Raw genomic sequence first — 24,864 nt, 5'->3', positions numbered from 1 at the left:
CCCACCCTCACAGGTGACCCGCTCACTGGTGGCCATGCTTTTGTCCACAGGCCCAGCCCTGAGGCTTCAGTCTCCATAGCATACTTTTATTCAAAACTCAGCTTCTTTGCACTAAAAGACAAAACTTATTTTAAAGATGACAAAATAGATGTGCCATTTAGAAAAGTTACCGAAATAGTTGACAAATGTGTAGAACCAAAAGTGGAAGTCTCCTCCCCTCCTCCACCCCCTTACAGCGAACTCCGTAATTAGTGTGGCCACGGGTGGCCAGGTGTCTTCTGTGCATTTATGTACAAGTCGTGTACACGTCTGTTGATGTCATTTGAAAGTGACCAGTATGAGATCTTGTCCAGCTGGGGACTCCAGTTGTGGGGCCCTTGGCCCAGCTGCTGTTAGAGGGGTCACTGCCCCAAGCTGAAGGGAGGGTCCTCACCTGGCTGCTCCCTCCCATGGCCTCCTGGGCTGTGCATGGGCAGGGTGTTGGTGCCACACAAGAGTCGGGGACCTTGAGGGAGGAGCAGTGTAATGTGTCCTGAGCTGACCAGGGTCAGGTGTAATGAGTCCCAGTGGCTGCCCAAGATGGATGGACTGGGACCCCACCCTCTGGGCAGGTGACTCCACCCTAAGTGTCTGCCCTTCACCTGTCGTTGGAGACAGTGCGTGCTGAGGATCCCCAGGGAGCTGTAGACTGGGACCCAGCATAGAACTTGGCCCCCTGGCCTCCTGCTAGGCTTGCTGTTCCCTTCATGGGCTGCAGAGCTGGGGAGCTGCATCCCTAGGCTGGCTTCCGGTCTCCCTAGCCCCGGAGCAAGTGTTCCTGCAGGTGGCCTTGCCCTGTGGGGGACCCAGCAGGGGCTGTGAGCTAGTGGGGTGTTAGTGTGCTCCCCACTGCAGCACCTCCCGACCAGAGCAGTGGGAGAGGCCAGTGGCTCCAAAAATGCCAACTCTGATGACCAAGAGACTTGGGGTCAGGAGGTCCAGCTGACCAAGTTTACTACCCTCAGGTCACCTTTGGAACTCAGAACTGTGTGATCTTGCAGAAGTCGCCCCACATCACATGACCTCAGCTGAGCACTGGGGTTCGGGACCTCTCGGGAACCAGTGACGGCCCAGCAGAGCAGCGGCCAGTGCCGCGGTGCCTGGGAGCCCACCTTTGTTATTTCATCCCACAAATGGTCACTGAGCACCGCTGTGGGCCAGGCTCCAGCTCAACAAGAAGACATGAAGGCAGGTGATCAGCCACTTCTGGCCTTGTGGGTCAGCAGCCTAGGCATTAACCCAAGGAGGCTTCCTCGAGGCGGTGACACCTGGGCTGGGCTTGGAAACCCTAGGGTTTCCTCAGTTGAGTTCCTGCTTGCTGAGCCTCTGTTTTACCATCTGAAAAATCAAGGTTTTGCTGAAGTCAGTGGTTCTTTGACTTGAGCAGCATCAGAGGGCCCACCCCAAGTTTCTGAGGCCTGAGAATGTGCATTCTCACATGTGTTGAGGGGATTGTTCTGAGTCTGAACCTCCATCCTGGAGTGAAGGCAGTGTGGAGCCTGGGGGCCACAGACATTGTCCCCAGGGCTTTGTCCTTCCCTTGAGCTCTTACCCTCCTTGCAAAGAATTTTCTGAGAATTCTAAGGTGACCTTCAGGCGTTTGGCAGAGAAGCCAGCATCGTTTGGTCCTGGTGCCCTTTTTCCCCGGTGTGAGGCTCAGTTGATGTGCTGTGGGGTGGGAGTTGGCTCTGCTTGTGAGCCCCAGGGGGCAGCAGCCCGGGGCCCCTCAATAATCACAGCTACTCTTTGCTCAGTCTGCACAGTGGGGAAACTGAGGCTGGAATGGCTCAGAGGTTGGCCCTGGTCCGGGTAAGAGAGCAGGCCAGGGCCGGGTGGAATCATTGTCATGGGTAAGGTCAGCACTGAGGGCCGCGGAGCCTGGGGAGGGCGTGTGTTCTTTCCACTCCCCTAGACGGGGAGGCGGCGTGGCTGCAGCGGGGAGGTAGCTATGGGGTGGTGGCATCTGCTTGCCGGTGACCAGAGAGGGTGAACCTGGCCAGGGGCCCTGCCCAGGCAGGAAGGGCCAGCTCCTCCCCTCTGACTTCAGCCTGCCTGCCCTTCAAGGTGGGAGTAGCCAAGTGAGCAGACCAGGCCACCCTGGCCAGCAAGAGGGAGAGTGCACCCATGGGCACTCTTGTGGGAGGCCCCAGCTGGCAAGTGTGCGTCACTCTGACCCCACAGAGCCCCTCTAGACACAACTAGCTGCCTTGGGTGGTGAGGAAACTGAGGCTCAGGCCTTATAAGAGCTCTCAGCTGAGCCCTCAGCCCCATCACACTAAGGCCCCAGACTGCTTCCCAACGCCTGCATGTAACAGGCACTTCAAATCCCGTGCGTCCAAAGCAAGTTCCAGGTCTTTCCCCAAACCCCAGCCCCAAAGCCCTTCCCCATGCTGGTCAGTTGCTCAGGCTGAAAACCCTTCCTCACAGCATCCAGAGTTGACCCTACTTCCCTCCTACTCTCCTGTCACCTGACCCAAGCAGTCTCTCACAGGATGCTGCTATGGCAAAACCCACCGATTGGTTTTCAGGCTTCTCCCTTTCAGAGTCTGCACACGGTGGCCAGAGAGACCTTCACCCTGAGTCAGGTCACTCCTGGGCTCAGGGCCCCCACGCCTTGTCTCATGTGCTGCACCTGGGGCCCCAGATGTGCACAGTCTGGCCTGTCGCTCCTCAGACCACTCTCTTGCTACCCTCTTCCCGTACACTGGCCTCAGGACCTTGGTACCTGCTGTCCCTTATGCCTAGAACATCCCTCTTTTATCCCAGGAAGCTGCACAGCTGACACCATCAGTCTGCCTCGGTGCAGCCTCCCCGAGGCTGCCTTGACCCCCCCGCCCCACCCCCCAGGTGTTCTCCTGGTGGTGGTTTTCTCCATAGTTCCACTGGGACGGAACCCCAGGAGGCAGGGCTCTCTGTGTCCAGGTCCCTGGAATGAGGCCTGCTATGCACAGAGCAGGTGCTGAAGAAACATTTATCAGACATATTTATCAGCAGCTTCAGGGCCACCAAGGAGCCTGGCCGCTCACCTGAGCTGACGTCTGGTGACCCCGCTCCCGGCCCTGCTGGGCTCCCACTATGCACCCGCATGCAGGCTGCAGGCGGCCTGGGAGGAGGGCCTGGCAGAAGTGCCTTTGATGCCTCACAGCCTCATTCTTTCCTCCCAGGAAACTATGCCCCAGACGTCCGTGGTCTTCTCCAGCATACTCGGGCCCAGCTGTAGTGGACAGGTGCAGCCCGGCATGGGGGAGCGAGGTGCTGGGGCTGGCGGCTCCGGGGACCTCATCTTCCAAGACGGGCGCCTCATCTCCGGGTCCCTGGAGGCCTTGATGGAGCACCTAGTCCCGACAGTGGACTATTACCCTGATGTGAGTACCTGGTGACTGGTGGGGATGACCTGGGCTCCAGGCGAGGCTGCTTCTGGGATGGGGAGGGAGGCCTGGCCAGAGCTGGATGGAGCAGCAGGGAGGGGCAGGGCAGCAGGGACCCCCAGCCTCACCTCCTGTGCTTCCCTCGCCTCCTGCTCCCTCCCCGACCCCCAGCCTAGGCAAGGGGAACCTCCAGTGACTTCACTGCTGTCCCAGGCGGGTGGGAGATGGTCCTGGGGGAGGAAGAGGGGTCTAACGGGCGAGGCCAGTGCCTCCAGGTCCTGGTGAGCGTCTACGCAGCCACATGTCCGCCTCTGAGCTGGGAAGTTTGTGCGTGAACCGCCATAGTTCTGAATGAAGGGGGCCCAGCCCCTCACCCACCGGCATGCAGACCCCAGGGCACGTGCCTGTGCGGGCAGGACTGGCCTTCACCAACAACCCAGATCCTCTCTTCACCTCAAGATGACTCTGGCACATTCTTGGAACAGTGAGAGAGAGTTCCCTTGTCACGTGAGGCTTCCCTTCTATGTCCAGTAGATGGCATCTCTTAGCCGTGGGGTTGATGCCTGCTCCCTTTTGAGAGCTAAGTTGCCCCTTGGGGGGCCCCCTCCCCCTGAGGGCAGAGCCCAGCTCCTGACAGACAGGGCTGCAAGGGACGGTGGGGAGGAATTGCCCCCTCCGCCCTCAAGCTTCCATCTGATGGCACTGGAGTCAGCCAGGCTTCTTTCTGGGGGTTCCTGGCCCACCTTGACACGTCAGGCCTCCTCCTTCCCTCCTGGGGCTCTGTCCACTCCTCTATCTTTCCATCTACCCCATAAATCCTCTCAGGGCCTGGTTGGGGCTGGTGTTGGTGGTGCAGACATGAAAGCTGAGGGCCCAGGTGGCTGAGCTGGAAAGAGGGGGCTCTAGGCCCTGAAGAAGCCCCCAGGGGCTGGAACCCCCAACCCTAGTGCTCATCTGAGGGGCAGCTGCCTGCGTGGCAGGGGGAGGACCCGCCCCTCTTCTGGGCTTGTCCCGGAGGAGCCTCCTGTCCCCAGAACTCTGTGCCTAGGATCCCACCCTGCTCCCCAGCAGAGGGCAAAGGGGTGGTGGGGGCGGAACGGGGGTCCAGCTGGCACCGGCTCCTCTGCTGAGTGCCCGCGCTCCCCCACCCCGCACGATGGGCAGCTGGGGACACACCTCTCCAGTACGGCCGGTGCTCCCCTCGGAGACGCAGGGCTGCTGCCTTGAGCGCTCCTCTTACCCTCGCCTGAGAGCTCCGAGGTGTGACACCTTGGTGCCTTTCTTCACACTCTGGGCCATCTGCTTAGAAGGGGGACCCTGAGGGTCACACTGCTGACCAGCTGGGACCTGTGAGCACCACTGCACAGCCTGGGGACAGGATGTGGGAAGTTTCACGGTGCTTAGAGGATTTCCCTGCTGCTCCAGGGAAAATCCTTTCCTTGGAGCAGCAGGGAAATCCTCCCCTAGTGGCCACAGGGCTGCGTAGGGGCAGTGAGGGGGGCGGGGGAGCCCAGAACTGAGGGCCCCAGTTCTGTTCCAGGAAGCTGCGCTCCCAGCAAACACGGCCTGGCTTTCTTCAGATTGCAGCAAGGAAGCCCTGCTCCTTTGGGCCTGGAATGGGGGGCAGAGGGTCCTGGGCCCTCAGCCTACAGCAGCCAAGTGTGGGTAGAGGACTGTCTGAGTAGAGTTCCCAGGAGAGCCCCAGACAGCCTCCCCCACCCCTAAGGCCTCCCTGTCTGCAGGCAGGGCCAGGGTGCAGATCCAGAGGGCATTGATCCATGTCAGACCAAACACTTCTGAGAACCCTTGGCCCTGGGCTCTGCTCCCTGCTCTCTTTCAGTCCACATCGTGACACCCCTTAGAGGCTGCACCACACAGCCAGGTGGCGGGGGCAAGTGGAAGTGGGACTGGGGGGCCCTGGCATGGCAGGCAGTGACGAGGCCCACAGCTGGTTAGTGAAGGCACAGGGGCTTGCAGCATTTCCTGATGCAGGATCCTGGGACTAAGACAAGACCCGCACCCCACAGACAAGACCCCCACCCCACCACCATCAACCAGGCCCTGCCTCCCTGGCCAGTGAGGATCTGGAACAGAGCAAGCTTGGTGCCTGGCCCAGGGAGCACCGTGGACTGGGCAGCCGACCCACTCAGGCCCACAGAGTCCCACAGACACCCAAGGCCGGGTTTACCCCCGTGTAGGGTGGGGCGGGTAGGGGAGAACCCCAGCAGAGGAAGTCTGCCAGGGGTCGAGCTTATCAGGGGAGGCTTCTGCCAGCGACTGTGAAGAGGTTTGATCTGTGCCTTGCACGGCGGGCGGGCAGGATTTGGGTAGCAGAGAGAGAGGAGGAAGGGCATTGGAGGTGAGGTAAACCACGCAGAAGGTGATGTTGGGCCTGGGAGGCAGCTGGACCAGGTGGGGGAGCAGGCCGTGACCATACCAGGGGGCTGTGCCAGGCCTGACCTGATCTTTGCCCTCTCTCTGTCTCTTTTCTTCAGAGGACGTACATTTTCACGTTTCTCTTGAGCTCCCGGGTCTTCATCCCCCCTCATGACCTGCTGGCCCGTGTGGGGCAGATCTGCCTGGAGCAAAGGCAGCAGCTGCAGGCTGGGTCTGAGAAGGTAAAGGCGTGCTGTCTGTTTCTGTGGCCCTGGCTTCCCCTCTCGCTCACTCTCTGGAGAGAAGCCTGCTCAGAGGAAGCTGGCAGGACAGGGGCTGGCTGAGCCCGGCCTGGGGCCCTCCCTGATGGGGGCAGGTGTGCTGGTCTCTGCAGGCCTCCTGGCATATGTGGGGCCAGGCTCCCCAGGGTCTGCAGGGGCGCACACAGAGCTGAGCACACCTCCCAGGGTGCTGGGTGTAACTGCTGTTGGCGGGTGCGCACCCCCTCCCTGGAAAGGGCCACAGCAGACAGCTCTGCCAGCTCTCCTGGTCAGTGCCAGGACCCCCAAAAGGGAGGGTCCACTACAGCTGGTGGAGAAGCAGCCAGTGGGGCTGGAGTTTCCAGTGACTCAAATAGGGCTGTTTGCCACTGTCGTTTCTTCTGGTTGAGTCAGTCTTTGGGCAGTCAGGATGATCAAGAAACCATGGCTCATCCCTGAGGGCCTAGGGGCAGGGGCCAGGGGCCAGGGGCCAGGGGCCAGGCTTTTAGAAGCCCAGGGTCTGGTGCAGAAGGAGGGGTGGTGGACGTACTGTCAAAGGGCTGGCAGGGCCTATTCTGGGTTTTGGCAGAGCATGGCCTGTTCTGGCTCACTGGTGACCTCTTCCTCCCTGAGGCCGGGCTTCTTGCCCATGGAAGTTTGCAGCAAAGGCCTTGAACGTCCATACCCTCTTTAGAGTCTCCTCTCCAGAGGGGCTCCTGTCCCAGAATGTGCTGGGCAGGGATGGAGACAGGCATCAACTGCAGCCTGGGGTTCAGGAGAGGTTCCTGAAGGCATGGGTGGAAAGAAGCCAGATCAGGGTGAGTGGGGGATGAAATTCTAGGCTGAGGGTCAGTGAGGGGACAGTAGAAGCCTGAGAGGAGCCTGGGGTGAGCCTGCAGGCCTTTGTGCGTGGTGACATGCAGGGCGGGACCTCTGGGGAGGGAATGCAGGGCTCAGGTTCCTACTAAGTGTGGGGTACTGGGGACATCTTAGGGGAGTGTCCGCAAGCACTGGACTGTGGTCAGGAGTGGCTGCAGGGGCCAGCTGGGAGAGCCTCCACAAGGCATGGGAAGCCATCACTAGGGGACTGGCTAGGGGTGTGGGTGGAATCCGGTTGGCTGAGGCAGTGCCAGGGGGCATGGATGTGGGAGGGGCAGGTAGATATAGGGATGGAGAGTTGGGTCATGTGGGAGCCGGGCCCTGTGGGCTGTCAAGGTCAGAAGGGTCCAGGTTGGGTAGGCGGACACAGGGAGCTGGTCAGGGCCAGGGAGGAGCCAAGGCGGGCACAGGAGGGGTTTGGCATGTGTGAAACAGTGCTGGGCTGGGCACGGAGGACTGGCCAAGAGACTGCAGCCGAGCATCCGATACCCCTGCCTTGGGCTGTATGTGCGTGTGGACCTGGGCCAGCAGAAGTCAGGAAGAGGGTGCCTGGCATGTCTGTGCCTCTTCCCAGCACTTGCCAACCTGCTTTTAACTGCGAAGAGGCAGGCTAGAGTCTCTTGCTTAACATTAGTGATTTTGCTTGGTTCTCAGTGAGTTCTTTTTTATGCGTAACTTCTAATTACAACAAGTAAAACTATTTTCTATGTCATGGTAGCGTTAGGACAGGTTTTTTGAAAATGAATTTAAGTGAAAAAGAGCCAGCTTAAGGGGAAAATGGAGCAAAGCAGGTGTAACAAAGCTGCAGGTGCGCAGGACCAGGGACGCCCTACCTGCAGCTCTGACCCCAGCGTCGGGATGGAGGACAGGTCCTGTGGGGGATGGGTGGGAGGGTGTCACAGAACTGGGGGGGGGTGAGGGGCATGTTCCCACTTGTCATCTCTCACCCACTCTAGAGGGTCAGCCCTCACTCTGTGCCCTGCCATCCCACCAGGTCAAGCTGAAGTCCTTCTCAGCTAAGATCGTGCAGCTGCTGAAGGAGTGGACAGAGGCCTTCCCCTATGACTTCCAGGATGAGAAAGCCATGGCAGAACTGAAGGCCATCACTCACCGGGTCGCTCAGTGTGACGAGGTGAGGACCCTGGCAGAGTTCCTTGTCTGGGGGAGGGTGAGTCTTCGGGGCAGCTCTGTGTGTGGCCCCCTTTGCTGTACTCTCCCAAGAGGACTGCAGGTGGCTCCGTTTGCCCCCAGCCCCATGATGACAGCTCTGCTGGCCGGCAGCAGGCCAGACTCACCCTCAGCGTCCTCAGCATGTGGCCTGGGCGCATGATCCCGGGCCCCACCTTCTGCTGCCCCGGGGGTGGGTGGAGCGGGGGCCTGGTGAGAGGCTGTAAGAGCCTGCCCGCCTCTGCTGGCTCCCAGCTCACTCCTGGTCTTCAGTGTTGAGAAGGGCCCCTCCAGGGAGGTGGTGGGCTCGCCTCCAGCCCACACTGAGCGGGAGCCTGGGTGTCCACGATGGAAGTGCTCCTGTGCTCAGCAGCCTCTGCCTGCCTGGAGGGCTCAAAGTCCAGGGAGAGTTTGGGGAGGGGCCAGGGCTCCCCTCACCCAGGGAAGGAAGGCCTGGTCCTGGAGGAAGCCCTTCTGGATTCCCTCATCCCTACTGTGGGCCCCTCCTGCTGGGAGGAGGTCACAAGAAGTAGCTCAGCTGCCACCACCGGGAAAGCCATGCTCATCAGACCCGGAAGCCTAGCCCTGGCCTTCAGCTCCCTTCCCCATAGGACAGCCAGCTGAGCCACCCTCCCCAGCAGTCCTCGAGGGAGCCCACACTATACCCCGCTCTGGCATCAGCAGCCCAAGTCTTCATGGCAGGTCTGGGTGGGTGATGTGGGCTCGAAGGTAGGCAAGTCCCTGGAGATGAGATGGGCCCCTCCAGGGCGGCGCTGGTCTTGCCGCCAGCCCACGCCAGCATCTTCTTCACCCCCTGCCCCTCTCAGGAGAACGGCACGGTGAAGAAGGCCATCGCCCAAATGACGCAGAGCCTGCTGCTGTCCCTGGCTGCCCAGAGCCAGCTTCAGGAGCTGCGTGAGAAGCTTCGCTCACCGGCCGTGGACAAAGGGCCCGTCCTCAAGGCCAAGCCACCAGCTGCTCAGAAGGACATCCTGGGCGTGTGCTGTGACCCCCTGGTGCTGGCCCAGCAGCTGACTCACATCGAGCTGGTCAGTGATGCAGTGTGCCCTTCCCAGGACGGGTTTGGGGCATATTCACTGGCACTTACCCAAGGCCACTGGCCCCCGGCACTTTCTCACCATGGTGCTGCAGGGCCTCCCCCACCAGTCAGACTGGGGTGTCAGGTGAAGCCTGCCTGCTAGCTCTGACCACTGCCTCTGGTGTGTGTGTGTGTCCACCTGCGCACCACGCATCCCCAGGATCACGGCAGCCCCGTATTAATGGGAGGGGCTGAGGACATGGGGACTGCAGTGGCTGCAGGATGGAGGACTGACCCGGGAAGAGATGAAAGGTTTCAAAGGGAAAGGCAGCCTCTTCCCACCGCATCCCCCGCCCCAGTCACCTCATCCTGCCTGTGCCTTGGGCCCTCCCAGGGGCGGGCCTTCTAAACTCCTGGGGTACACCTTGTGGCGGGGGCTTGCCCATGGGTTGGATGTTCTGATCAAGGAGGGGCTGTGGCTGTGGTGCACGCCTGCAGGAACGTCTTGACTGCTGCTCTGAACGTGCCTTACACCCCGAGGGTGGGCCTGCCTGAGGACGGCAGGCATGTTACCCTTCCTGTACTGTCTCCTCACTCCACCCTAGGAGAGGGTCAGCAGCATTCACCCCGAGGACCTGATGCAGATTGTCAGCCACATGGACTCTCGGGACAAGCACAGGGTGAGGGGCCGCTGTGTGCTCTGGGGTGGCCTGAGGGTGGGCCTGACACCTACACCTGGGTGGGTGGGGGACTCCCCAAGCATGTCTGAGCACCTCCACAGTGATGGGCCTCACAGCCTGACGGGCATGGGTCCTGCCTCCTAGCGCCTGCTCCAGGGAGTGGGTGGGTGGCCATGCAGGGTGATGCGTGCTGGGAGGGAGCCCAGCATTCCCAGAGGCCTAGGGAGCCAGCCTGGCCTCCAAGCCTAGCCCTGGGGGCATCCTGGGAGATCCCGCCTGGCCAGTGGCAGCCCCCCTCTGCCCCCAGCTTTCACAGTCTCCCCTTCTGGCCATGACTCCTGCTCCTTGGTGTGGGGATGGGGCTGGGGCAGCACCCACTGGCAGGGTCCTCTGGCTCCCTGTGACTTGCCGTGTCCCCCCAGTGCCGAGGGGACCTGACCAAGACCTACAGCCTAGAGGCCTACGACAACTGGTTCAACTGCCTCAGCATGCTTGTGGCCACCGAGGTGTGTCGGGTAAGTGCCGTGTGGTGGACACGGGGGCGCGCCATCTCCTGCGCCCTCTGATGATGGAACTTTGAAAGTGGAGACAGGAAGCTTTTATTGCCAGGGCTGCCCCAACTCCCACCACCCCCACTTCCAACAGCAATGCCTTAAATTGCAACAGAGGCCTCCCACGGAGTGCACCCTGTGCCCGGCGCAGTCTGCAAGTCAATTTGGGGCTCCCTTGGTCCTCTGCCCTCCTGCCCCTCTGCCTAGCATCAAAAATGCCCCAGCTGCGTTTCCTGCCTCTGCAGCCTGCGAGCATCCCCTCACCCCAGATCTGACAGCTCTGTGGGCCCAGGGCGGCTCCCATCTGGGCCACCTTTCAGGGGCTGGTGCCAGAGGGGACAACCCCTAGTCAGGCACACGCTGAGCAGCCTGGCTGCCCTCCAGGTGGTGAAGAAGAAGCACCGGACCCGCATGCTTGAGTTCTTCATCGATGTGGCCCGAGAGTGCTTCAACATCGGGAACTTCAACTCCATGATGGCCATCATCTGTGAGTGTGCGGGCCCAGGGGGTCCCCACCCAGCTCTGTCTGGCCCGCCCTCACCCCGCCTATCATCCCCTGCAGCTGGCATGAACCTCAGTCCCGTGGCGAGGCTGAAGAAAACATGGTCCAAAGTCAAGACGGCCAAGTTCGACGTCTTAGAGGTAGGCTGCCTAGCTTTGTCCTGCCGTCGTGTCAGCCAGCCTGGCTGCGCCACCGCGAGGAGGCAGGCAGTCTGTGCTCTCCTTGGCCCTTGGGAACTTCAATCAGAACTGGCATCGCCAAAAGCAAGTTCTGGGGAGTGGTTAGTAAAGAGTTTGGCAAAAGCAGGCCCACAGCTCCAGGCTGGACAATGCCAACTAAGCGGTGACCGCCCTTTCCTGGCTCAGCGTCTTATGGTCCTGGATCCTCTGGGTGGCCCAGGGGCTGACAGGAGAGCCCACTTACAGCCTTGCCCAGATGTATTTGATCACAGAATCTGTTTTTTGGCAAATGTGTGTCTTGAGGATCTGGTCAGGTTTGGGAGGTATCAGCCTAAGCAGAAGGGCAAATGAGGGTTTTGAAAGGAAGGAGGTGAGACCCAGACTCAGCAGGGCAGGGATGAGGTGTGTGTGAACTGTGAGATTTCTCTACAGCGTTCTGGATGATGCTTGCACCCAAACCCAGAAGGCCCTGGCCCAGTGCTCAGCCCTCAGCCCTCAGCCAGGTGCTTCTGGGCTTCCCTCCTCGATGCTCACTCCTGGAAAGGATGCTCACTCCTGGGGACAGTCCGGGGCTACCCGGAGCTGTTTCTTGCAGAGTGTCCTGAGCAGGTCTGAGGGTCACAGGGAAGCACCGCCCACCACATCCTCCCGTCTTCCCACAGCACCACATGGACCCATCCAGCAACTTCTGCAATTACCGTACAGCCCTGCAGGGGGCCACACAGAGGTCCCAGATGGCCAACAGCAGCCGGGAGAAGATCGTCATCCCCGTGTTCAACCTTTTCGTTAAGGACATCTACTTCCTGCACAAAATCCACACCAACCACCTGCCCAATGGGCACATTAACTTCAAGGTCGGCTCAGCGCCTTCATGGTCTAAGGGGAGGGGGCCGGCTCTCCCAGCACAGGGTAGGGCAGACCTCCTGGCCTTGCTCCAGGAGAAGCAGAATCCATCTTTGCCATGAGAGCTGTAAGGCAGTGGCCCTGTGGCAGAAGGGCCGTTTAGGACTGACAGCTCTAGTATGGTCGTGGGTGCCATTTGACCTCAAGGTGTGAGGATGGCCCCAGCTCTTCTGGGAGGATGATTACAGGGCTATTTACAGGGCTAGGAGCCACAGGGAACCTGTATCTTGGTCCCAGCACTGACCCCACCAGGGAGACAGAGAAGGGGCCACTCCTGGGGGTTTGTGGGTCAGGAAGACTTTTGGCAAGAAGGGACTCGGGCAGGGAGAAGGCAGCAGAATTCCAGATGAATGCTTACAGGTACCTGGCCAAAGTCAGGAGGGTAGGACAAAGGTGACTGGGGAGTGCAGGGGGAGCTGGGCTGTCCTGTGTTCACCTCACACAGGGAAGGGGAGGGAGTCCTGGATTCTTACCTGGGCCCCAAAGAGTGAGATCAGGCGTGTTCTGGTTGGTGGTACTATGCTGGGTGTGGCTGGGATGCCTGCCTCAAGCTGGAGTCACAAATGCAGGCCCTTTTGGGGTCCCTTCGCTGGGGAAGCAGACGCTGCAGCAGCCTGATGGCTCAGGTAGAGGGCAGGGACAGAGCTGCCCTGAGGACACGTGCTGGCTCTGATGTTGCACAGAGTGCTTCCGCGGCTACCAAGTCAGCTCTGTAGGGCCACTGTCCCATCTCGCTGGGACCAGGGAAGTAAGCAGCAGACTGAAATCAGAGCCTGTATCCCCTGCCCTAACCAAGATTTTCAAGCTTATGGTGACAAATGAACATCCAGTTGGTCTTCTGCCCCTTCAGAAATTTTGGGAGATCTCCAGACAGATCCATGAGTTCATGACATGGACACAGGTAGAGTGTCCCTTCGAGAAGGACAAGAAGATTCAGAGTTACCTGCTGACGGCTCCCATCTACAGCGAGGAAGGTGAGGGCCACCTCCCCACACTGTGCAGGTCACCCTGACTCCTTCCCCCAACCATGGTGCCATCTTGGGGTTGCCCTGGGAGGCAGGCCTGGTTGTTAGTCCCATGCTATACTGGGGAAGCTTGGCTCGCAGAGGTGAGTGCATGAGGCTGGGCTGTGACAGATGACAGATTAAGAATAAGGGCAAGAAGAGGTCAGGCTCCCGAGGCCATTTGAGAGCCAGGGCAGGGTTGGGCCAGTGCTGCAGAACCAGAAAACTTCTCAGAGTTCTCAGGCAGGTATCCAGGAGTTCTAGGCCCCATGGGGCCTGGAACCCCACGCAGTGGAGACCTGTGGATGTGCCCAGGCCGTAAGTCCTTGCCTGCTTGGTCCTGGGCCTAGCTCCAGCCCTGGACGGGAGTTTGAGAAGGGCTAACTGGTACAGGAGGTGGACTGACCACGTGTGGACATGGGTTCTGAGGCACTTCTTGTCTCTCAGCTCTCTTCATCGCCTCCTTTGAAAGTGAAGGTCCTGAGAACCACATGGAAAAAGACAGCTGGAAGACCCTCAGGTAGGAGAACTCAGAAACAGTCCGGTGAGCCCCCAAGACCAGCCCCATGGCCACGTCTACAAGGAAGGGAAAGGACAGGGTGGGGGGCAGCCTGATGGAGCTGCGCACCTCTCCATGGACCAGGTAGAGGAAGGCATCCCCGGTGCAGGTTGAGGACCTGGGGTTTGAACGGCCCTGACTCCTCCCCTCAAAGACCAGTTCTTGGAAGCCGGGCCCTCCTCTAATAGCATGGGCCGGCCCGCTGCTTGCTCAGGGGAGGGGCTGGCCGGCCACCTGACCATTTCCTTGTGCCTTGCCCACCTTTAGGACCACTCTGCTTAACAGAGCCTGAAGGCACGGATGCAGCCTGCAGACCTGGACGAAGCACACATGTGTACTGAGTTTTAATCTTGATTGATATGGGTTGAGATGAGGAGGCCTCACTGGTTGGGGTCCATTTTGTATATAACTTTTATGAAAAAGAAAAAAAGAAAAAAGTATTTCATGCATCAACCTTTGGCACTTAACAAAGTTTTTTTGTTTATTTTCAATAACAGGGCAGGGCCCTGCTTTGGGGAGGGGTGGGGAAAGTGTATCATGGGAGATGGCATCCATGATAACATCTTATTCTAATGAAATGTAGATTTTTATTTTCTACTTTTGATTATTAACATCTTACAAAAAAATATTTTAAAAAACCCAACCAAAACCAACGTGAGCCCTGCCTACTTTCCAGCCAGTGTCTCTGAAGTCGGGGTTAGTGCCTTAGAGGGTACTGGAGGGCCGGTCTCCCGCTCCGTTCTCTAGCCCACAGCCAGTGCCACTGGGAGGCACAGGGAAAGCTTTGCCCTGGACCACAAGGGCGCCTGCCCTCAAAGCCTGGGCCAGCAAGGTTCCGGCAGGCGGGGCTTGGGCGGCCGGGAGGTCTCGTTTGCGTAGTTCTGGAAGTGAACCTTGAATATGGGCTTTCCGAAGTTTACATTTTCATTTTCCTTTATCAGGGATTTACGGGGGTCTGGGGGGAGGGCAGGGGGACACCTGGCAGCATATTTTCTGTTGGAATATGTCTGGCAAATTGTTCTTCAGCTACATTTTAAGAAAAGAGATCTGAAATGACCTAAGGGGGAGAGTCGTGGAATTGTCAGTTTTCCAGGCTGTAACTGAAAGACACACTTAGGTGCAATAAAGCGAACACAAAATACAGTTAAGGATGGGGACATTCAAAGCTGTCTTGAAGCCCAAGAACAGAGTGAAAAGAAGCAACTCACAAGTCAGTATCCTCCCTCCCTCTGGGTGGGGGGCCTCCCCTAATAGAATCTGAAACACAGAAAGTTAGCCAGGCCAGTAATGCTGGAGCCCACTCACATGAAACTGCCCAACACGTAGAGGTATTTTCTACACCCAAACTTGAGGAGTACACTCCGTTTTCTGTCTGATGTCCTGGCCATGGGACAGTGATGGCCCTGCTCCCTCGAAGGCCAGAAGTGGGCAATACACGCTGACTCCATCTCCCTCACAGCGTGGCTTTCATTCTGTACAAGCAGACTGGGAACCACTCACCCTCGTTTCTCTCCGCACGCCTGGCTTCCACCGGAGCCTCCAGCTGGGAGGCCTGGGTGAGGACGGGTCAGCTAGTTGCTAATTCCCAAAAGTCCTAGGAGAGCCTGGAGATGTGAAGGCGAGGCTTCAGGAGGGAGGTGGCTCCATGATCCGCTGGTGACATCACCCTCAGCCCTGGGTGGAGCAAGGATATTTACACTGTATTGTCACAGTGTTTTTGCACTTTTCAGATGTTCTAGATAGTACGTATTGTATACTGATAGTACATACTGCTTTGTTTATGTATTTGAGATAAAGAAAGGTTTAAAACTTGAGAGTATATATTTGGAATACAATGTGAGAACATTTTCTGTACACGTGTCAAGGAGCTTTCACATCAATGTGCGCGTCCCTGGGTTGTCAGTTCCAGTACCTATCTGACAGTGTCTACATTTGCTACTTTATTTTCCCAATTTGATACAGACCCTAACTATGATGTTTTGGTATTTCGAGGTGAACTCTGAGTATAAAGCTGTACCATACATAACGCAGGGTGGCAGTTGTCGGTGTGACTGGACATACTTGCATCAATAAAAGAACATGTTGCTCCCCTCGTGTGCCTGTCCTCTGTGCGTGGCTGCTGAGGGTGGATGGCTCTGATGCTGGCAGGAGGCACGGGGATGCCCAGCTGGGGAGGAGGATGAGACTGCCCGGGCCCAAAGATGAGACGGCCTTCCAAAGATGGAACAAAGAACCCTCACCTCCACGTTCTGACAAAGGGCTTTTCAAATAAACAAGGCAAAACAAGACAAAGTTGTACAAGAGGCATGTTCTGGTCCTGCTTTCCTCAAAGAAAGATCCAGAAAGCTGTTGAATTACATAGTCATGTCAGTTCAGGAAACCTACCTGAGTTGGCTGTAAAGGGTCCTTTACTGCAGGACTAATCAGAACCTTTGGTGTCCACGGGCGCTGTGTGTCAGCTGGGGAGTACCCACTGACATCTTTCTGCAGAGCAGCCTGCAGAGTGCAGTTCTGTTTCAGTGAGTCACACTCAGGGGCTCTAGAGAGAAGGGATTTGTTGAGGGGCACACGAGAGCTTGTGGAGTTGAAGGGAACACTAGGATGGAAGCTGAACTCCCGCATGCTTCTCTGTGGCCTGTCACACAGGCCACGCTGGATGCTGTCTGCTCGTTATAGCTCACCAAACCTGACTCTGCTCCTTAGAGCTGACTCAGCCCACCAGAGCAGCGCTGCCCACCGGAGAACTTTCTAGGGTGATGGAGTACTCCATAGCTGCATCATCCAGTCTGGTAGCTACACAGAGGTACTGACCACGGAAATGTGGTCAGCGCGACTGAGGAACAGAATTTCTAATCTTACTTATGTTTACAAAGCTAGTGGCTACTGGCAGGAGGCTCAGCTTCTGGGGCCTTGTCACCTGCTACCCCTCCAAGTGCCTCGTGGAGTGGACTGCACACAGTAGGTGCTCAGGTGGAGCAAATGAGGACCCCTATGAGGATGCATAAGTGAGTTTTGGGTAAGTGACACCACTTTTTAGGTCCTTCCATTCAATGGTATCTTTAATTTCTTGGTAAGGCTATTTCTGGAAGTTTCTAACTACCTCAGCTGAAGAAGGGGCACGTCATTTAGTCTGGGTCTTAGACTCGGAGCTTGAGCTGGGAGCGGGAGGCGAGCTGGCTTGGCTAGCCACAGCACTGTCCTTCACCCGCGGGGTGGTCCCTCCAGGCAGTGCCTCTCCAGGTGTGGGTCCCAGACCAGCAGCAGCATTAGCAATACCAGACACTTGGTTCACAATGCTCTCAGGGCCCCAATGCAGACCTGCTGAATGGGAAACGTGGGAGTGGGGGGGCCCGGGCGAGTCTGAGATGCTCTCCCAGCAGGTTAAGTTTCTGCAGGAGTTGGCAGGGCACTCTGCTGCCCCGCCACTAGCCTCACCGTCCTGCCCGCACCTCCTCCATGCACTCGCCGTCCGTTCTCACACATTCTCTGAGTCTCCTTCCATCCTCTTGGTGGGTGGCGCTTGTGCTCCTTCGGGCCCTGCCCCACCTGCCACATCACACCGTTGGCATCCGTCTCATGCACTGGAGTCTCAATCTCTCTGTGTAGGAGCCTCTTGTCGAGTATCCGTGTGGCCAGTGACCAGCACAGTGTGTGGTTCTTAACAACACCATGGATGACTGAGTGCTAGCTTTTCCCCACGTTTCAGGAACAAATCTATGTTACAGCGTCAGATGTGACAGGAAGATAAGCTAGGGATCTCTACTAAGGCTCAGAGACTTCTGTGACATACTAAGAATTTTTGTGAAATATACACCTACCACCACACCTATACATTTGTAAAATGTGCGTCATGTCCCTCAGGGAGGCAAGATAGGATCAGTGTAAGAGCAAGGAATCAAGAGCTACACTGTGGATTTGAGTCCTAGTCTTCAGTTCCCAGCTGGGTACCCTGGGACTACTGTCTACCTTGTTAAGCCTCCATTTCCCCATGATTAAAATGGAATTACACTACTCTCGATCTCATGGGGTGGTTGTAATGTTATATGGCAGGAAGTGCAACGCCTCATTGTTTAGAAGCAGTCAGTGTTAGCTGTGTACCAGCAGTGGTGCCCTGATGAAACTAAATGCCACTTCGCCCACAGAGAGAGGAATCTGGGAAAAGCGAAACAAAGGATTGTAAGTGCCCTTCTAAGGTACAACTGAAGTCCTGGTCATTACAAATGTATTCTAACACTACCAAAAAACACTCAAGTGTCAAGTTTAACCAACATATAAACATATATGAGAAAAAATTCACACAAAGTTGTGATTCAAAACTACTTTCTAAATGAAAAACTGACTACCCATCTATAGGCTGGTAACATTAGATCATGCCAACATAATTTCTATCTTTATTCTCAAAAAGGAAGTCGTGACACTGTGAGGAAGGCGAGGGGCTGCCAAAATTCCCCACAAAAATCTATCTCAACATATCCAGGACTCTCAGGTATGGAACTTCAGCAACAATGTCAAGGGAACAATACTGTCAGGAATGTAAGAAGTTGAGCACTTGTCCATTTCTGGTAGCATGAAGAGAAAGTGGCTTGCCTATTGAAATCAACTGATAAACTTATACAAAATTTTAACATCCAAGTCAAAGTGGGAACCCAGAGCTTCCATTTTTCAATCCACAAGGGGGGACAGAGAAGAAAGTCCAGGGCCTGCTTGAGAAATTACCGAAGTGTAACACAGAGAGACAAAGACTGGAAAACACAAAATAGGTTAACAGACGTGAAGGATACTACTGGTTTAACATGTGTTATCATGTTATAGAAGGAAAGAGAGAGAGAATGAGGAAGAGACAATGAAAATGTAATAGCTAGAATCTTTCAGAACTGACAAGAGACAATCCCAAAAGCCGATTCTTAAGCAGGATCAGAAAAAAATAAATCTGTGCACTCAGACATATCATAGTGATACAGAACAGAGGTAAAGAAGAGATTTTAAAGACAGCCAGAGAAAACGATGGTTGATTTCTTTTTCACTTTTGAGTAGACAAAGGTGGTTAAAATTAGACACCAAAATTACTAGCCATAAAAGAAAACTGATAAACTGGACTTTTATTAAAACTAAGAACTTTTGCTTATTAACAGATAACATTAAGAGAATAAAGAACAGTCCTCTGCCTATGAGAAGATATTTGCAATATATAAATCTGACAAAAGACTCATACACAGAATATAGAAGTAACTCCTATAAATCATTTTTTTTAAAAGCCAGTTAAAGAAAAAGGACAAAATCCTAGAATAGGCATTTCACAAACAGGATATCCAAATGGCCAATAAGCACATAAAAAGATACTCAACATCATTTCCCTGATGATAAACTAAAATCAAAATGAAGTAACTGTACACACCCAACAGAAATTAGAGTCCAAATTAAAAACACTGAAAATACTGTGTTGGGGAAGATGTGAAGCAACTGTATCTCTCACATGCGGCTGGAAGGGGGTCAGTGATTTGAAAGGACTGAGACAAATCTGCCAACATCTGGCAAGGCTATTCAAGAAAAAAGAAAAAGAAAAGGCACAAGTCAACAGTATCAGGAACGAAAGAGAGGCTATCACTATAGACCCTTACATATGACACAGATAACAAGAAGATACGGCAAATAACTTTGTACATTTCATCTAAAATTTCAAATTTATCAGTATAAATTCCTAGAAAACAGGACCCTACCTAAATTAACTCAATCAAAACCGATTCTAGAAGAAATAGAAAATCTGAATAGTTCTACAAGCATTAAATAAATTAAACCAGTGATCAGAGATCTTCCCATATAGAAAAAGTTCAGGCCTAGGGGGCTTTCAGGCAGTTTTGCCAAATATTCGAGGAAGAAATAATTCCAGTCTTACAAAACTTTTCTAGAAACACAGTAAGAAGGAACCCCCTAGTAAGAAGATACAGGTAATCTTACTCATGAACATAGATTAAAAAATGCCTGAAAAAATATATATACACATCCATACACAAATATATACAGACACGTAAATAAATGTGTTTGTGTATGCACGCAAACCAAATCCAGCAAAGTATAAGGCTAATGTAATACATCATGACAAACTGGAATTTACCCGAGGAATGCAACGGTACTTCAGGAATTTGATTAACCCAATTCATCAATTTAACATATTAAAGATGGAAAAAATATATATGATCATCTCAACACATACAGTATTTGTTAAACGCTCTCAAGCATGATAAAAACTTGCCAAGTAGTAACAGAAGGTAATTTTATTAACTTAGTAAAGAGTATTTATAAAAACACCTACAGGAAATACCATACTTACTAATGAAACACTGAGAGTGTCCCCCTTGAAATCAGAAACAGAGGCAGGATGTCCACAATTACCACTTTCAGTCAACACTGCACAATAAATCCTAACAAGCACAGTAAGACAAGAAAAATAAAGATATAAATATTGAAAAGGGCAATCAGCAAGCAATAGAAGGAAGAAATCTTTAACTTGATAGAGAGTATCTATCAGTAACCAAGGGAAAACTCGTATTTAATAAGATGACATTGGAAGCTTCACAGTTTTTACAATTTATAAAATGACAAGATTTTCCCCCTAAAATGGAAAACAAAAGTCAATGGAAACTCATCGTGGAAATTTTTGAAAATATAGAAAAGTCACAAAATAAAGAATATTTGATTTTCAAAAACAAAAATAAAAAAAAACCCAAAAAGATACTGAAAAGAAACAAAACTTCTACTACTCATAGATACATGATTGTATAACAAAAAAATGTAAAAGATACTAAAAATACATTATCAGAATTGTGTTTGGCAAGGTTGCTGAACACAAAAATTAACACACAAAAAATGAGTTTGATTTCTAAATAGCAGAAACAGACAATAAAAATAAATAAAAGTTACAATGGCATCAAAAATGCAAACTACCTAAAAAAACCTAACAAATAATACATGTAAATCCACTGTGTGAAAAAGTATAAGATTTAATCGAAAAACAATAAAGACTGAAATAGAAATGCCATGTTCAAGGACTGGAAGGCTCCATATGATAAGAAACACACTTTCCCCAAAGTGATCTTACAGATTCAGTGAGATTCTACTCAAATTCACAAATGTTTTCAAGAAACTTAAGCTTATTCTAAAATTTATATGAAAGTGCAAAGGCTACAAATAGCCATGACAATCTTTAAGAACAAGGTGATGGACTAGCTCTCAGCAATGTCAGCTTCTATAAAGTTACAGTAACTTAGACTGTGATGTAATGATGCGGTCACAGAAAGCCCAATGTGCTGAACAGATGAGAGCCAGGGTTAGGCCTGTGCATGTCTGACATCTGATGGATGAAAGTGTTTTTGCAGATCAGTGGGTAAAATACGGACTTCACAGTAAGGCAGCACTGGAAAAAAGTGAAATGAAATCCTTACCTCACACATCATACACAAACACCTCTTCCACTTAGATTAAAGACCTAACTGGGAAAAGCAAAGCCATGTACGAGGTATTCGGAAGATAATACAGAACAATAGCTTTAAGATATCCTTCTGTATTACAAGGTCATAAATCAATAATAAGTAGACTACATAAAGGAAAGAGATTAAGTAAACACATTAAAGTTAATTTTTATTCATAAAAAGTACCATTGAGAATGGGAAAAGACAAGTCACATCCTGTGAGAAGATATTTGCAAACATTTAACTAACAAGAATTGGTACCCAGAAGATGTAAGGAATTTCTGTGAACTGATAATAATGGGCAAAAAGACTGGAAATGCAAATTATAACAACAATTCATTCTTAAGGACCACTAAGATTAGCAAGAATGAATAAGCCTGACAAAATTAAGTATTACCAAGGATGCAAAGTGAATCTCTTATAGTGCTGGAGATGGTCCACTTTGGAAAGTAAGTTGAATGTGTACACAACCAATGACTTGGCATCGTTACTCCTAGAGAGATTCTCACATGCTCGTAAGAGACACGCACAGCAGTATTCAAGACAACATTGCTTGTGATAGCCAAAGCAAACAACAGAAAAACTACGAATGATCCAAATATCTATAAACAGTAGCATAAACATTGTAGTATATTCATTTACTAGTCATTAAATGAATAATTTTGAGATTGACATGAGTGAACCTCAAAAACATTAATACTGAGAGAATGTATAATGAAATGATATGCATAAAAATTCAAAAACAGGCAAAATAGTCTATTGGGTAGAGATACACACACAGTTGGGAAAACTGTGGAGAAGAACAAGTAAAAAATCATCACAAAAATCAGGATAGTGACTATTACGAGTAAGGCTATGTGATCGAGAAAGGGTACACAGAGGTCTTTTACTGGTGATGTTCTATATCCTAATCTGGCGCATTGGTGTTGGTGTTACTATTCTTTAAAATACACAATTACAAGTCATACACTTTCCTGTATTTACGATTTTTACAACAGAAAGAAATTAACGTCACATTTTCATTTAACTTTTGGTAATAAAATACTTTATTGGTACCGTTTAATGTCAAAAACATAGTAATGTTTACACTGCTCAACTTCCATATTTAAATTAAAAGCTTGTTTTAAAAAACAGGAGAAAAGAAAAAAAATCATTTGATTCTGTCAAAAAACAAGCCACAACTCACCTTTGCAAATAATTAGGTTCTCTCATTTTAAATACCCTAATTCACTGGTCTTTACAATAAATAACTATAAAAGGAGATGATGGCCTGAACAATTTTGCAGAGAATATTTTACACATCTTTAAAAAACAAGCCTAAATGCTACCCCAACTTAAAACTTGTAAGAGTAATTAGTAAGAGTTATTGTAAAATTGAATTCATGTAGCACCAAGAAACACAGGATTTATAATATCTGAGATAATAAGAGTAATGATTTATCCTCCATGAATTTTCAGGGGTTTATATACAAATAGCAAGAATTCAATATAAGTCTCTTTTAAAAGGCAAAGGTTAAAAAAATCTGTGCATGCCTCTCACCATGTCTCCAATTTGTTGAGCTAGCAATTGACCCTATGGTAAAAGACCCATGCGTGGTAAGTAACATAGTACAGTCCTATCTGAATATGATTTCTTATTCATCTTGTCTCATTCATGTAATTTACACCTCAATTAAAACACCACTCTATCTGCAAGTTATATATCTCCCTAAAATATCCTGCAATTCACATTTCCATTTAGACAACCTTCCTCTCCTCCCCTTTCCTTGAATCAGTGTGATCTAATGGTATACCTCATTAAATTGTTTGGTCTTTCTCCCTTCAGTGAAACTCCCCCTTAACTCAAGGTATTATAATGCAAATACAGATGAAGCATAATTAATATATTAGAAAAAAAGGATAATAAGTACATATGGATCCATGCTAAATGAGACAATACAAAGCAAAAAACACACAGTACCATGCTATGCTCATCTATTCTGAACCACAAGAAGGAGCCCTGGCTCATGTAAACTGCTGCTCCCAGACACCCCCAGTGTCCTGTACTCCAACATAATTATCTGTTCTGTTCAAGACATTTCCCTGTTTATCTCTGTTTGTTCAAAACAGTCTATAGCAACTTTGACTCCTAAACCTGAATATGATGATAAATTAGCAACACGTTATACTTTTAATCAAGTCTATCCTAAGTATTTTCTCCTATCACCCATTGTTTAAAAACAGATATTCAGGGGGCTAACCAACATAAAGTTGAGGGGTTTTTAAGCTCTGCCTTCTCTTGACTAGTTGGGGATTTCAGATGCGTCATTTAACTATCCTATCCTCTGCTTCAGTGAAAAAGGATTCTGCAAGCAACTGACCAAAGATCCTCATTTAAAAACCAAGCAGGTTGACCCAGTGGTCGGCAGGTGAAGAGCCCTTGTCGACACACTCCACCCACAACACTCCATCCTCCTGCAGGAACACGATGCTCCCGACCCACCATCAGCACAACACATTCCATCCCTCAGCCCAGATGCACCCAGAACACACAGCAGAATATGAAGCCGGGTAGAAATTAACTCAAAACTACTCAGAACAAATACCAGATTTTGCTTTGTCAATGATTCCATAGTACAGTATTCTCACAAAACAGAGGCTTGTGTTACAATACTCCTCATACCAAGTTAAACTGCTAAAGTCAAGTCATGTCAGCAAGAACACAAAAGATAAGCATGTCTTCTCTGAAAGAGGCACTGCATCTGGAATTGGAATTAAGGCTAAATAAATAGTGCTGGTTTGTGGTTCAGACTAATGCGCCAATGATTACATTAACCACCAGCTTCGCTGTTTGTCCTGTATGCCTGTTTGTGAAGATGCGTCTCTATCTCCTCCCTGAAGACCAGCATTCCCAGGTGCGAGTGAGAGGCCTCGTTCATGGCTTTGGACTGGATGCACATGCGGTACTGCTCGGGAGTCAACTCATCAGCACAGCGTTTCTCATGCCAGAGGTGGAAAAGACCAGGGACTGGAGTCCGAATCACAATCAGGTCACCATGTAAGTATTTTCGATAAAGATGAACATCTTCTCCACCCCAACCTTTGACTTCCATGTCAAATCCACCTGCGGGATCAAAACTGACACTATTAAATAACTGCCTGATAAAGATGTAAACATTCTGCTTCAAATGAGAGGACATGGTATAGTCCAAAGACACCTAACAAGGAAATTCTTGTTTGGAAATCTGGTTACCAGCTGTATCTAGAAGCTCAAAGTCTGTTGTCGAAAGTATCAAAGTAAGATTAAATATTTGAGAATACTTTGTAAACTTCAAGGTTCTACATGAAATCTCTAGAAAGTCAAACAAAGGAGAAGGAAATATAAATCACCCATAACACCACCATTAATATTTTATTATGTTTTCTTTCAATCCTTTGAGATCCAAGTTTTTCTGGGTCACAAAAACTTTCCAGAGAGGAAAACTGAAGAAATGGCCAAGCTGGAGACACAAAATTGAGACTGGGCACACAGATGATTTAAAGCTACAGAAGTGGATGAAATTCCTGGAGTTTAGAAGGAAAACAGGACCCAGGTCTAAACGCTAAGAAATGCTGATATCTAGAGGGTAAACAGGCATTGAAAGACAAGTCAGCAAAAAAGACTGAGAGATGGCCCCAGAGGAGGGAGACAGTTCTGGAGAATGTGCTATCACAGTAGTCAAGTAAGGAGAGCACCTTGAGGAAGAAATGGTCAAGCATGTGCTGCTCAATTAAGAACTTAAAAAGAATCAAGCAGACCTGGCAACATAAATGTAATTTCCAGCCTTACCTCAAATGAGGGAGACAGGGTTCAGACTATTTTCAAACTGGTTTAAGCTGAACTAACTTCTTAAAGAAGCATGGTAGATACAAG

General features: G+C 51.4%; 2 protein-coding genes across 9 annotated transcripts in view; one reads left to right on the top strand and one right to left on the bottom strand.

The window, feature by feature from the left end:
• RASGEF1A (RasGEF domain family member 1A) overlaps nt 1–24,864 on the top strand; it is a 106,386-nt gene that overhangs the window by 72,128 nt on the left and 9,394 nt on the right. For 2 of the 3 annotated variants that reach the window (XM_064487920.1, XM_064487919.1), the window contains 11 exons: nt 3,204–3,404; nt 5,903–6,025; nt 7,917–8,054; nt 8,917–9,138; nt 9,734–9,808; nt 10,231–10,323; nt 10,744–10,846; nt 10,922–11,001; nt 11,703–11,894; nt 12,794–12,917; nt 13,395–13,467. In XM_064487920.1, coding sequence (XP_064343990.1) covers nt 3,210–3,404; nt 5,903–6,025; nt 7,917–8,054; nt 8,917–9,138; nt 9,734–9,808; nt 10,231–10,323; nt 10,744–10,846; nt 10,922–11,001; nt 11,703–11,894; nt 12,794–12,917; nt 13,395–13,467 — 1,418 coding nt within the window. In that variant the 5' untranslated portion in view covers nt 3,204–3,209. Of the gene's footprint in view, nt 1–3,203; nt 3,405–5,902; nt 6,026–7,916; nt 8,055–8,916; nt 9,139–9,733; nt 9,809–10,230; nt 10,324–10,743; nt 10,847–10,921; nt 11,002–11,702; nt 11,895–12,793; nt 12,918–13,394; nt 13,468–13,773; nt 13,929–24,864 lie in introns of those variants that run through there. The other variant, XM_031460905.2, reaches the window with a different exon arrangement.
• Nucleotides 14,559–24,864, bottom strand: part of CSGALNACT2 (chondroitin sulfate N-acetylgalactosaminyltransferase 2) — a 48,668-nt gene continuing 38,362 nt past the window's right edge. For 2 of the 6 annotated variants that reach the window (XM_064487917.1, XM_064487918.1), the window contains exon 8: nt 18,585–19,925. In XM_064487917.1, the coding sequence (XP_064343987.1) occupies nt 19,906–19,925 (20 nt within the window). In that variant the 3' untranslated portion in view covers nt 18,585–19,905. Of the gene's footprint in view, nt 15,181–18,584; nt 19,926–22,000; nt 24,076–24,864 lie in introns of those variants that run through there. The other 4 variants (XM_031460902.2, XM_031460900.2, XR_010381895.1 and 1 more) reach the window with 3 other exon arrangements.

The sequence above is a fragment of the Camelus dromedarius genome, chromosome 8, assembly GCF_036321535.1.
Source record: "Camelus dromedarius isolate mCamDro1 chromosome 8, mCamDro1.pat, whole genome shotgun sequence".
NCBI lineage: Eukaryota > Metazoa > Chordata > Mammalia > Artiodactyla > Camelidae > Camelus > Camelus dromedarius.
This window is presented reverse-complemented; position numbering and strand designations above follow the sequence as displayed.